We start from the raw sequence: 12,087 nt of genomic DNA, 5'->3' as shown, positions 1-12,087 counted from the left end.
AAGCAGCAGTTGCACCGCTGCCTGTGCTGCCGCTCTGAAAGGTCTCAGGGGTGGCCTGTATCCTGATTGACTGATTGCACAGTTGGCCCAGGTATTGACTCTAAGGGACATGTGGGTGTAAAGTTCTGTGTTACCTGTTTTAGCCACCTACCGGTCTCTCTCTGTAGTTGTGTAAGCCTAAAAATAGGTCCTGTAGTTTTCTTACCAGTTCTCCCCCTTTGACAGATCCAGTTTCACTCTGTCTGGACTGGTGTTTATTTTCAGCTTATTCAAGACAGATTTGCAATCATTGCTTAATTTCATTGTTTGGTTTGTGCTTTGTCTTTTCTCTTTTGTGTGACATCTATGATTAATTCTGGTAACTTTGAACTCATTGTCGCTATTAAATGTGAGAAGACGAACGGCAGGAGGTTTAGTGAGGAACCCTTCTGTGATTTGGCACCTGTGTAGGTTGATGATGCAACTTTGTGTGATGTTTGTTTCCACACTCTTAGATCCAGTTTAATGTAAAGGACAAAAAAAAAGCAAATGCGCTGGAGAGGGACAGTAATTTAAACCATGTTTGTGAGAGCAGAGCCCAGGTCTCCTAATTTTATTTAGGTATTGTTTTCAATAACAATGTAGTCTTGGAAACCAGAGCCCTGAAAGTACCTATTTAGATCCTTTTTAGAACTGTTAGAGGCTTTTTTATTCTTTCAGGAAACTGAACAGTGTAAGCTAGATAAAAAAAATCACTTTGGAGAAGTTAGATACACAGATTTGCTCAGTGTAAGTATACAGTGACCTTGTTCTTCTGGAAGCCAGTGCTTCAGGCCCATCTCTTCTTACCCGCTAATGAGGAGCAAGGACTTAGACAACTTTTTTTTTTGTCTTCATCTCTTCTAGGACCTTGTCCTGGCTGAGCTACTGCAGAACAATAAGGACCAGATTGTAAGTTATCATGAGCACGACTCCCTGCTGGACCACAAGGAGGAGGAAGCCCTGAGCGAGGAGGACCGCAAAGCTGCTTGGGCTGAATACGAGGCTGAGAAAAAGGTAGGCAACACAGACACGTGCTACACAGTGAAGTGTCTGACAGTTTGTCCGTCATCATCCAAGCCATTGACATCACAATGCAAGGTGAGCAAGAGGCCACACTTTTGTTTGTCAAGATGTGAGTTAGTTGGTTCTGTGTCACTGATGGTGATGTTAGTCTATTCATGCAATGTCAGTGTTACTGTTAAAGGGTTACAAGCCTTTTTTCCCCCTTTTTCTATTTTTGAGACAGATCAATAGGATATTAGTGGGTTTGAGTAGAGAATGGTCTGAAGTGGGGGTTCAGTTAGAGGAGAGCAGAAGCAGGTTCTCTCTCGCTTCCTCTGTAATCCTAGATTCTAATTCGTTCTAATGATTATTTTTCCAACATGCTCTCCCGTCTTTGCCCTCTGTGCGCCTTAAGCAGCTTTTCTCTCAGAGCTCCATTGCTTTACAAGAGCACACAAAGGGTTCCCAGTGTGGGGAAAGCCATGCAAGTGAAATTGATTGTTGGGATTCCAGTTGTATCATTGCCGTTTGTCACACTCTGAAGTGCAGAGGGTAGTCACGTTCATCACCGCCTGCTCTCACCGCATATATCCTGAGCCTTGTCCGAGGAACAACTGAAATGCAACTTTGCCTCTGCTAATGTCTTCACAACTTGCACGTTGGCCAGTGGTGGTCAGGAAAAGCTGATTTTTGAGGATTTGCAACTCAGGAAATGGGAAAACCTGTGAGAACATGAGCAGGCGCCCAAAACTAGAGTGAACCCAGGAGTCCTCCGTCTCACCGGAATGACTTCAGCTCGGTACAAAGCTTAGAGAGGCTTATTTCATAAATTCATATTTCAGATGCAGTTTTGGAAATGAAATCAAGTTTTTGTGTCTGTGTGTGAAGACGGCAGAACTTCTGAGATGCAGGCGAAGTGGGTCTGCTTGTTAACAGTCAACCGTCTGTGTGTGTGTGTCTGTGTGTGTGTGTCTGTGTGTGTGTGTGTGTGTGTGTGCGTGCGCGTGTGCGTACACGTTTGTTTCTTCAATGTGGGGACCATAAACCATCTTTTTGCTATTAAGTTGAGGACATTGTGACAACGTGGGGGACACTTGGCAGGTCCCCACCAGTCTGAAGGCTTTTTTGATGGTCAAGATGTGATTTTAGGGCTGAGGTTAGAATTGAGTTTTCAGTTCGGATTAGAGTACAGGGTAGACGTCTGCCTTTATTTGTGATGGTTAGGGTAAGGGGCTAGGGAAGGCATTATGTTAATGGCGAGTCCCCACGTAGATGTGACACACGACTGTGTGTTCTGTCTGTGTGTTTTTTTTTTTTTTGTACAGTTCAAACTGGAACACCTGTCTCTGACCAGGTCCTAAGACTCCCCACTGTCCTCTGACACACACACACACACCTACACTTACATACCGGATGGCCAGATTACAGGGCACAAGAAAGCCATCTGCAGCAGGGGCTCAATTACACGCAAACATCAGCATCCTGCTGTCCTTTACTGGGATACGACTGTTTACCTCAGGTCGCACGTTTGATACAAGAGGAGCAGACTGACACGAGGCAACCTGTTGCTTTTGTAGTAGCAGCCTGTACCTACTTGCTACACTCTGTTTCTTTGTCTCTCAGGGCTTGTCCATGAGGACCAACTACCACTCATCATATAACCAGATGGACATGGGCAACTCCAGCTACTTCTCTTACAGCATGGCCACTTTGGCCTCCATGACCAACCAGCAGCTGGAGGTAAGTAATGAGCTCCACATGTCCCTCTCCTGTCTCGCACTGCTCCCTCTCCATCCCCCACGGCATGGCATCCCACATTCCTCAGACCTCACTGCTAATTGTGACAACAGTCTAGTAGCCGACAAGCCTGTCTCTGCCCCACTCCCCCACCCGACAGTTTGTAACACTCCATGTCTGCGGCAGCAGCTATTTATACATAGTGCCACATCTGACTGGGGGAGCAGGTCCAAGAGTCAAATGAGTGTTACGGCTTTAGTTTTTGTAATATTGCTGGTACCGATAAGGCCAGATGACATAGTGAGATTATGGGCTGTGAAACAAGAGAATGGACTAAGCCAGTTTTTGTTCAATGTCAGCGAGTGAGGTTGTCACCACGAGTGACAATAAAATCATTTTTTAAATATATAAATACAAACTTTAAACATGAAATCTACGCTGTTCATCAAGTTGATGTCTTTTTGTTTGTGTCCAGGATTTTATTAATCAGGGGCGACAGAAATGCATTGACGCAACAAATGCATTGAAGACTTTAACGCGAGAGCCACTGGAGGATATCATCAGCAGAATAGTAAGTGTCAAAACATGAGCTTTATTATTTCTCTGTTTCTGGACTGTAACATTCTGCTTGAGATTAACATGCGTGAACTCTTACAGTGGAAGGAGAACCCATCCCTCACCGAGGATCAGGTCCAGTCCATGGCCCTAGGACGACAGGCCTCTGTGGAAATGGAGATCAAACGCAGGGAAGCTATTTACAGGGACGTTCTCACCAGTCAGCAGACGGTAAGAACGCTGGGCGTTTGAGCCACTGGGACGAGTGGCTTCAATACAAAATCAGTAATTCAGTAATTAGTGGTAGTATGTGCTTGATAATGTGTAAAGGAGATTTTAAAGTGTGGTTATGTGTGAATTGACTGTATATGAAGGGGTGTTACTGTAAAGTTTAATATTTGCATGTATGAGATCCTTAATTGGTAGTTACTTATGTTTGTTTGTTTCCTCTTTGTCTTTGTAGCTGATGATGCTTGTGCAGAAGCTCATCACCAACAGGAAGATGCAGGAGCAGCAGCTGGCCATGGCTAACCAGGCCAACTACCTGAACCAGCTGGCGCTGCAAAACGGCATGCTGGGTGGTAGTGGGATCAGCCAGATGGACCTACTGGGGCTTTACCAGCAGCTCCACGGCATGGGCTCCCATCAGGGCATGGGCAAGAATCCTGGGCCCTCCAAGGGCCTCTAGGTCAAAAGGACACTTCCTCAACCCCCCAGCCCAACTTGTCAGCTCCAAGTGGCCCAGTCCAAGCGAGGCCCTGTATCAATGCGCTGAGAGACCACTGGAAAACTCGAAGCAAAACCACACAAACCATGGGTGGTGTACTTCTGAGATGCTGTGGTCCACGGGGGCCTCAAGTGGGACACACTCAGTCTTTTATTCTGTAGTTCACTGAGAGAAGGTGGGAGATGATGTAAAAACGACTGTGTGAAAGGTCTGTTCAGTTTTAACAGGAAAAAAATGTATATACCGCCTTAATGTTACTCAAGTTCTATATTCATTTTCTTGTATTTAAAGACAAACAAGTTTTAACCCCCAATGCTTTTAGGCATTGTGTCGTTTTCCCCTTCAAAAAGGGTTTCCTTATTATTTAAGCTCAGTATTTTCTACTGTTGTTTATGCCTAACTAAACCTGAGTGGGACCAGTGTTGTTGGTGACAGGACTGCTACATGATAATTAGACCCACTAGATTATTCCAGCAAAGTCTAATCACGCAGAGAGTCCTGATCCTTTTTGGTAGGTGAGTGAAATTGATAACGAAAACAGAAAAAATGGCCTTATGTTATTTCCTAAAAAGCTGTAAAGTTCTGAGGTTTGTTGAGAATCTTTTCTATGCTTTTAAGTGTTTACATTAGTCGTCGCTGAACATAGTAACGGAATGCTTGTGTTGTTCAAATCTGCCTGCTGGTTCCTATGAACATTTTGTAACATTCTCATCGTCACGTGTTGTCTAGCGTAGCGTAGCGCAGCGCCGCGTCTCTCCATTGTTCACGTTCCCCTTGTGTTGATCCCACGTTCCGGTGACTCGGTCTCACAGGGCGGCTCCGGCTCAGCCGTGGGCCCCGCTCTCTCTCTCTCTCTCTCTTCGCTCGCCCGTGGAAGGCCGAGATGCGCGTCTCCCACGGCTGGTCCGTTTGGGCCGCTTCGCGAGACGCGTCGTCCTCAGCGCTCGTCTCACCGGGCCGACGCCAGGCTGCCTGGAGTCTACTTTGGCACATTCTTACTCGTAATCGCTTAAACTGGTGTAGCTGTTAAACACAAAGAACATATACATTTACACGGAGACGCCTGTTGTCTCTCGTTGGCTCCTGTGTTTGCACAAGGTGTATTTAATGTAGAGAAACTTTTTAGCCCTCTTCAGATGTTCTTATGTTCGCAAACACACCAATGTAATTTGCCATTTTGATTCTGCTATTATCTTGATAAGTATTTAATATAACATTTAATAAAGTGACCAAAAAGACGAGCATTGAATCTGAATCAAAGGTTTTTAATGGATTTGCAGCTTTGCTTAAGTTGAATGAGTCTGTTTTATTCCACCTGTGCCCTGATGTCTGTGTCTGACCCACAGGGTTTTTGCTGATTGATAACCATCGCTCAGGCTTTGGGGGAAGTCTGTGACGTTAGTGCACAGATGATGCACAAGAATCCAAACTAACAGCTAAGCAATGCGTTTTCTGACCTCAGCTTTTATTTACCACACACATCAGTTATCTATAGTGAATAAATGTTTATCATATTTCTGCCAGTTTTCACAATTTTAAACTTTTTTAACATGAGACAGAAATGTGAGGTGCTGCGTCCCTGTGTTTCACACCCACCGCAAAGTGGACCTTTGTCCCACTCTGTTCTCCTTTCAATCTTTCATCTATTTTCCCCTTTCCCAGTATTGTTTTCATTTCTCCGTCTGCCAGGGTTTTCCCCCTGCATGTCTTTTGACTTTTCCATTCCCTCCCCCCCAGGGGAGCTTGCTCTCAAAGCTTACAGATATCTGCCAGTGGAGAAACATTACAACTATTGCAGATGTTGAAATGTTGATCCCATCCCCTCTTAGCCCCAGATTACCGCCGCTCCAGGTTCGCAGCACATCCCTGCTGTTTCTCTGTGCGGCAGGCAGCTGTTTCTGTCCATTGAACAGACCTGCTGCACTGGAGTCTGAGAGGCCCCTGCGACGAACGACCAATCACGGCCCTAAATCCCGGCTGATGTGTAAAGCCAATTAGGAGTCAGGATCCAGTTGCATAAGGAATCTGATTTTGTACGGTGGATGTAGAGCGACTAAGACCTCGTGGAGACAGACGGGGCCTGCACACATTACTTGATAAAGGGTTTATGAGGGCAAATTTGCATGGGATAGCATGGGAAAAAGTCAGCTGTATCTTTTTACCAGTGTCTCCTGTGCTTGTTGCCTTTCAAGACCTTACATATCGGGTATTTCATAATCGTGACCTTGCTGCAAAGCCGTCATCGCCTTTCGCTCGCGTTGCATCAGCAGCGCCTAAGCGCTTGTCCAGACGAGGGGAGGCGGTGATTCAACGCGGCTCTGACAGGTCTGCAAAGAAGCACAACAGTCGCGGCCGCCGTTTATCTGGTTTTAATCGGTACATCAGAGTTGAATCCAAGCAAAAACGGCCCCTCACAACCAGCTCTCGGAGACAATTTCATTGTCGCGCTCAATTCAGTTCTCGTTTTCCTCGGTTCTCTGGTTTTTGTGTCGTCTCAGTAGAATCTACAGTCCAGATAACTTCAAGTTCATTACAAAATAAAATCTTTGCAATAAATAAATATATAGATTTATATTTATACTTTATATGTAGAAAATAAATATATTGTACATCTCATAAATAGGATCACCCACATACACCTCAGCTGCTTGCATTAATAATGTTCCTGACACTGAACATTACAAGTCGCCATGCTTCCTTTTGCCGCCTCAGTCGGAGAAGTGCTTTCATCCTGTGCTTCACCTACAGTTCCTGCTTCTGGGTGTTTCCACGAACGTGTGCAGTAAGTGCTCTCTCGTCCGTCACGCGTCGATCACAGGCGCCTTCCATCCAAACCTTCATCTTCAGTCTGATGTGACTTGATGAATCCCAATCCAGTATTTCTGACTGTTCCCTTCTGTGTCTGTGGAATGTGCCGTCTTCTGTCTTGACCGCGCTGGATCTCTGGATCTCCTCGTGGGATCTACTGCCCGAAACCACCGAGCGTCAGAACGCATGGCACCTGTTGTGATTGTCCGGATCGCTCCACAGCTGGGTGCTGGCGTGGGCCTCCTCCGTCCGCGTCGGCGGCGCTTTTACCAGAAAGCCCCTCCCTCGCCTCTGGGGTCGCGGCTCCGCTGCGGAGGCAAAGAAGCAACATCCAGGGACGTGCACAATGTTTATATGGGTGCTTGGCAGCGGGCCGAGGCACAAACACAGTGACCTCAAGGTAAACAGTCCTCCGAGTCCCAACTCCACCACCTCCCCCTCGCGCCTCATTTTATTACGTTCCTCCTAATGTAACCAGTTCTCCGAGTGTAAGCACTGGTCACCTGTACTGGAACACGTCCCTGTAGGCCTGAGGGATCTTCTCGATCTCCACCGGCCGCGGTAGGAAGTGGGTGAGCTTCTGGTGCTTTTTAGTCCTGCTGCCCTCCCTGGGCGAGCCGTCCTTGTTCAGGGCCACGTAGTAGAAGCGGCCGGTGTCCGTGTGCTTGTACAGGGTGGACGCGTAGGTGTTGTACCAGTTCTCCTCGAACTGCTCCCTGAATACGCATTCCGCCGTCAGCTTCTTCTGCGGGGGGGGGGGGACAAAACAACACGTCAGCCGACAGTCACTCGCACCAGCACCAGCAACACGAAGATGGATGAGGCTGTGATCTGGATGCCGTTTGAAACGTGGAGCCAACAGAAACAAAGTGGGGGGGGGCTTCTCAACGTGCTCCTTCCTCAGACCTGTTCACCTCTCACTGTGAATGAAGAACGAGCGCCTGCCTTGTGATGCAACTAGAACAGTGAGCGCGCACACACACACACACACACACACACACACACACACAGCAGCCCTCGCAGCCTCAGCCTTCACTGACAGCGCAGCATGAGCGATGGCTGTGGGTTCAGCAGGTGAGAGTGTGCTGGCCCAGTGAGCGTGTGGGAACAATGGGAGACATCAGAGCTGGAGCCGCTTTCCTGCCAAGACCAGTCGCTCTCTGCCGCTGCCAAACCTCAGTCGAAGCTATCACCGAGGACCAAGACCCCGACGGAGCCCCCTGGTGGGACGAGCCCCGGCAGCCTATCGGCTCCGTCGTTTGGATGCTCTGACTCTTGGACTGACTTATTTCTGGCTGAGGAGGCGTGCGCTCGCCGCGCGGCGAGACGGGTGTTCGCCATCCGTCAATCTCCGTCTCCGCCGCCATCTCTGTTTGTGCAAGTGTCCCCGTTTTTTTTTTTTTTTGTATTTTTTTTTTGGCTCCAGAGGCAATTTTGTTGATTGGCTGTCAGGCCGCGCTTGGCTGCGGCTGTGACGATGCTGTTGTCTGTAAACACGGCCCCGAGGGCGCATGACTGGGCCAGGGCCATCCTCACACACACACACACACACACACACACACACACACACACACACACACACACACACACACACACACACACACACACACACACACACACACATCATCGGATCAAAACCTGTCAAGGTCTGGTGGTTGGTGGGGGGCGGAAGCAACCCCCTACCTGCCCCCCCTCAGCCCCTCACCCCCCTCCCGGCCTCTCGGAACCAGACAGACATGTCCACATCGCTCCCTCTGTCAGTCAGGTGACTCGGTCAGGTGTGCAATTACCCCCAGCCCCTCAAATCACAGCCTCTCACTAGCACCCCCCCACCCCCACCCCCCCCCCCGGGGTCAAAGCTCCAGGATGCCAGACTCCGATAGCGCGCAAGTAACAATATCTGCACTTTCAACACAATGGCTGCGCTTAAAGGTAGCCTTTGTGTGAAGCGCTGTGAGCCGGGGGGTGGGGAGTCTGAACCCTGAGAGGCCCTCAGGTAATGCCCTGGGACACCCGATACAGGTAGCCCTCGCATACTTCCTCTTCATTGTGTTCACCCCCCCATACCCCCATATATCCCCCCTATATCCCCACATGCCAACCACATGTGAGAAAAGGTCAGAAACGGTCGGCTCATCTCATCTGGAAGGTGCAGCCGCTGGAACCCGAGTCCAGCTGTGCAGAACCGGGCCACAGCGCATCCCCGCGCTCCTGCCTCCGCTTTGGGGAAATATGTAAACACCTCTGCCCATCTCAAAGCTAAATCACAAGGTCGCTTTGCTCTCTCTCTCTCTCTCTCTCTCTGCGAAGCTGCACAATCCAAACCCGTTTACAGGGAAAACAGCTTTCATACATACATAATTCCTTGACTTTGTTGCTTTGTTTTGGCATAAAACGCGGCTTTTATTCACTTCTCTTGTTTCTGTGCCGAAGGAGAGCGACGTGCCAGAATCACACAGTTGTTTAGTCTCATTGTGCCCCCCCCCCCCTCACCACCACCACCTCACACGTGTGGGAACCTTGATAACAAACAGACCTTCGGGTCTCTTGACTGCAGGACGGCGGTGAATGAACAGGCGCGTTGTCGACTCACCGACCCGTAGAGCTCTCCTTTCTCGTTCATGCCCAGGTAGAGTCCGGCGTCCACCCCCCTGATGCTGACCAGGCCCACCGCCAGACTGATGAACTCCAGGATACCTGAGGTCAGACACACACAGCACCAAGTGGTCAGAGAAGCTCAGCAACACTGTTAATCCTCCTCTGGACGCAAACAGGGCGGAAGCACTGCTGCCCTTCGTGTGACTGAGCCTCAGTTGAGCATCTCTGAACTCCTCGGCAGGAAAAATGAATGAGAACAGTATAGAGGAAGATTTCTTTGATGTCTTTCCTTTTTAATCAGCCCTAACTAACATTCTAGTCTCTCATAATAACTTGTGGCGTCTATAAATGTGACCATCCTGCCTTTGGAACTTCCCAGCTGGCTACTAAAACGGACCGACGAGTCACTTTTAAGATGAGACGTGGGGAAGAGCTCTTTGAGCTTGTGACTCACAGGAAGCCGTCGCACATAAAGGCCGGTGAAGGAGCGGTCAAATTAAAAGCTATTGGCAGTTGTGATGCAGAGGTTAGTCAGACAGGGCTCAGCTGTCTGCGCTACCCGGCGCAGGGCAGCTGACGGCCACCTGGTCCCGTCTCCGACCTCAGCATGCCGGTGGATGGCGGAGAAGATCCCTCTAATTTCACGTGGGGTGAAGAGCGCGTTTCTTATCCCTCTAATCAAAACCATGTCTGCAGCTCAGACAAAGACCTCTGCATTTGAAAGCTAAGTGGAGCCAGAAACAAACACGCGGACCACCCATCCCAGCGAACCGGCTTGTTTTGGCACGAGTCTGAACGTTAAACCTTCCCTGAATTCCGCAGTGGTCATGCTTTAATTTAGAGCTATTCCGCTGTGTCCCCGGCGAGCGAGCCGGCCTGCACCTGTGAGATGACTGCACGGATATGAGGCGCGAGACATGTGCGCATCTGCCCCCCCCCCCCCCGGCCTCAGTCGCGTCGACGCGGGGCCGCGAGGCGCGCGCGTCGCTCCGTTTGCGTTAATGGCAGCAAACCTTGCGGTTGCGCGCGATGCGCACGCGCTACTTGTTTGCGGCGAGAGAGAGAGAGAGAGAGGGGGGGGGGGGGGGAGAGAGGGGGAGAGAGAGACACCTGCGTCCCGCACGCAGCGGGGATTGCCGGAGAAAGGTGTGCGGCTGTGCTTTCCCGTGCGCAAGGCGACGGTGACGCACGAACGGGTTTTCACTGGGGATGTGCAACAGGAACAAGGCAGCTAATTAAAGTTACTAAACCCTGGAGGCAAACGTAAAAACGGCCGAAACCTATGTTACAAGATATAAAATGTTACATAACCACATATTGACTACCGGAACGACAGAATGAGCATTTTTGTCAAGGTCATTTTTTATTCACGCCTCTCTCTCTCTGGCTTCAACAAGTCACCGGTCGTCAATCAAGCTATTTCTCCCATTTCAGACAGCCACGCAATTTAAAAGCATTCAACAATATTTAACAATATCCAAACGGCGTTTTGCGTTTTTAAATAAACCCTCTCACCAAATCTGCTGTGGTCCTGCCTCGTCCCGTAAACGGTCCCATTGGGGAATATCTCCAGCTGAAACCCTGTCCTGCAGTAGAGCTGCCGCCGTCTCAGAATCCCCTTCAGGTGCCCGAAATCCGTCGGCGACCCCCGCTGCAGCCTCCCTTCAATCTGCCCCAGCCGCTCATTCAGCCCCACCGGAGACTCCGGCAGAGGCATATTCCCGAGTGCAGGAAAGCTTTGTAAATCCAAGTCCACCGTCCCCAGGAAACTGCCCACCTCTGCCATTGTGTGCACAGCTGTCAAATTCAGCGCAGGCATCTAGAAACCGTCTCGTTGACTCAGAAGTGGAAGAGAAGTTTTACACAAGTCCGGTCCATGCACGCACGCACGCACGCACAAAGCGAGCCCCGCGCGCCGTGCTCTCCCAAATCAGCGGAGTCCTCTGAGTTTATAGGTCGTCCTTTGCTTTAATCACCAGTTTGATATCTCTGTTTATCAGATGGAAAGACTCTATTATATACATACTCCCCACGCATCCTCACATTGGATGTTCAAGCTCAAGCCACGCCTGGCTGGCATCCCTTCTTACGCGCATCAGTTTCCCCCGCTGAACGCGTTGCAGTGCTCCTTTAACTTCTGATGCTGCCGTTCCCTTCGCGCTGCCGTCGCTGCTCTTCCAGAAACGAGCCGTGCATCGCCCCCGCGCTCTCTCGCGCCCGCGGTCGGTCCGAGGCTGCGCGTTCAACGCCCCCCCTCCGTCCACGCGCAGCGGCGCCCGGCAACAGTTCGCGGCGCGCTAAAAGGCGCAAACGCAGGGAGCGTCATGGTTGAAACAAGAAGCTTCATGCGGCATAAAGTGCAAGAGACCTCCCCACAATCTACGCTTCCCACCGGCTGGCTGTCGGTCACACCGCAGCCGCAAAAAAAGCGGAAAACCGCAAAGTCTCAGCGGCTCGTTTCCACGTTTCCTTTTATCAAAAGAACGTGTGCACAGTCTGAGCGCAACCCAGCCTCGCGCACGAGCGCCAAGCACCGCACTCGGACCCTCTCACAGGCGCATTCCCTCCACCTCCTCGTTGGAAGCAGGTGCTTCCTCGCCCTCCTGCGCAACGTTCGCAATGTGCTCCGGCAACGCGGC

The 12,087-nt window shown here is 50.0% G+C and overlaps 2 protein-coding genes across 4 annotated transcripts in view; one reads left to right on the top strand and one right to left on the bottom strand.

Moving 5' to 3' along the window:
- atrx (ATRX chromatin remodeler) overlaps positions 1-5,283 on the top strand; it is a 23,112-nt gene extending 17,829 nt beyond the window's left edge. For both annotated transcript variants that reach the window (XM_029166097.3, XM_029166098.3), the window contains 5 exons: positions 886-1,035; positions 2,647-2,763; positions 3,236-3,331; positions 3,418-3,546; positions 3,779-5,283. In XM_029166097.3, coding sequence (XP_029021930.1) covers positions 886-1,035; positions 2,647-2,763; positions 3,236-3,331; positions 3,418-3,546; positions 3,779-4,003 — 717 coding nt within the window. In that variant the 3' untranslated portion in view covers positions 4,004-5,283. The remainder of the gene's footprint in view (positions 1-885; positions 1,036-2,646; positions 2,764-3,235; positions 3,332-3,417; positions 3,547-3,778) is intronic.
- Positions 4,199-12,087, bottom strand: fgf16 (fibroblast growth factor 16). 2 transcript variants are annotated; one of them, XM_055512392.1, is made up of 4 exons: positions 10,964-12,087; positions 9,387-9,547; positions 7,354-7,595; positions 4,199-7,158 (listed from the first exon to the last, which is right to left on the bottom strand). In XM_055512392.1, the coding sequence occupies exons 1-4, from the start codon at positions 11,265-11,267 to the stop codon at positions 7,005-7,007; spliced, it is 861 nt and encodes a 286-aa protein (XP_055368367.1). In that variant the 5' UTR covers positions 11,268-12,087; the 3' UTR covers positions 4,199-7,004. The 2 variants fall into 2 exon arrangements, with proteins under 2 accessions (XP_055368367.1, XP_055368368.1); XM_055512393.1 differs by having other exon boundaries at positions 9,444-9,547; positions 10,964-12,084.

Source organism: Betta splendens, chromosome 10 (genome assembly GCF_900634795.4).
Source record: "Betta splendens chromosome 10, fBetSpl5.4, whole genome shotgun sequence".
Taxonomy (NCBI): Eukaryota; Metazoa; Chordata; class Actinopteri; order Anabantiformes; family Osphronemidae; genus Betta; species Betta splendens.
This window is presented reverse-complemented; position numbering and strand designations above follow the sequence as displayed.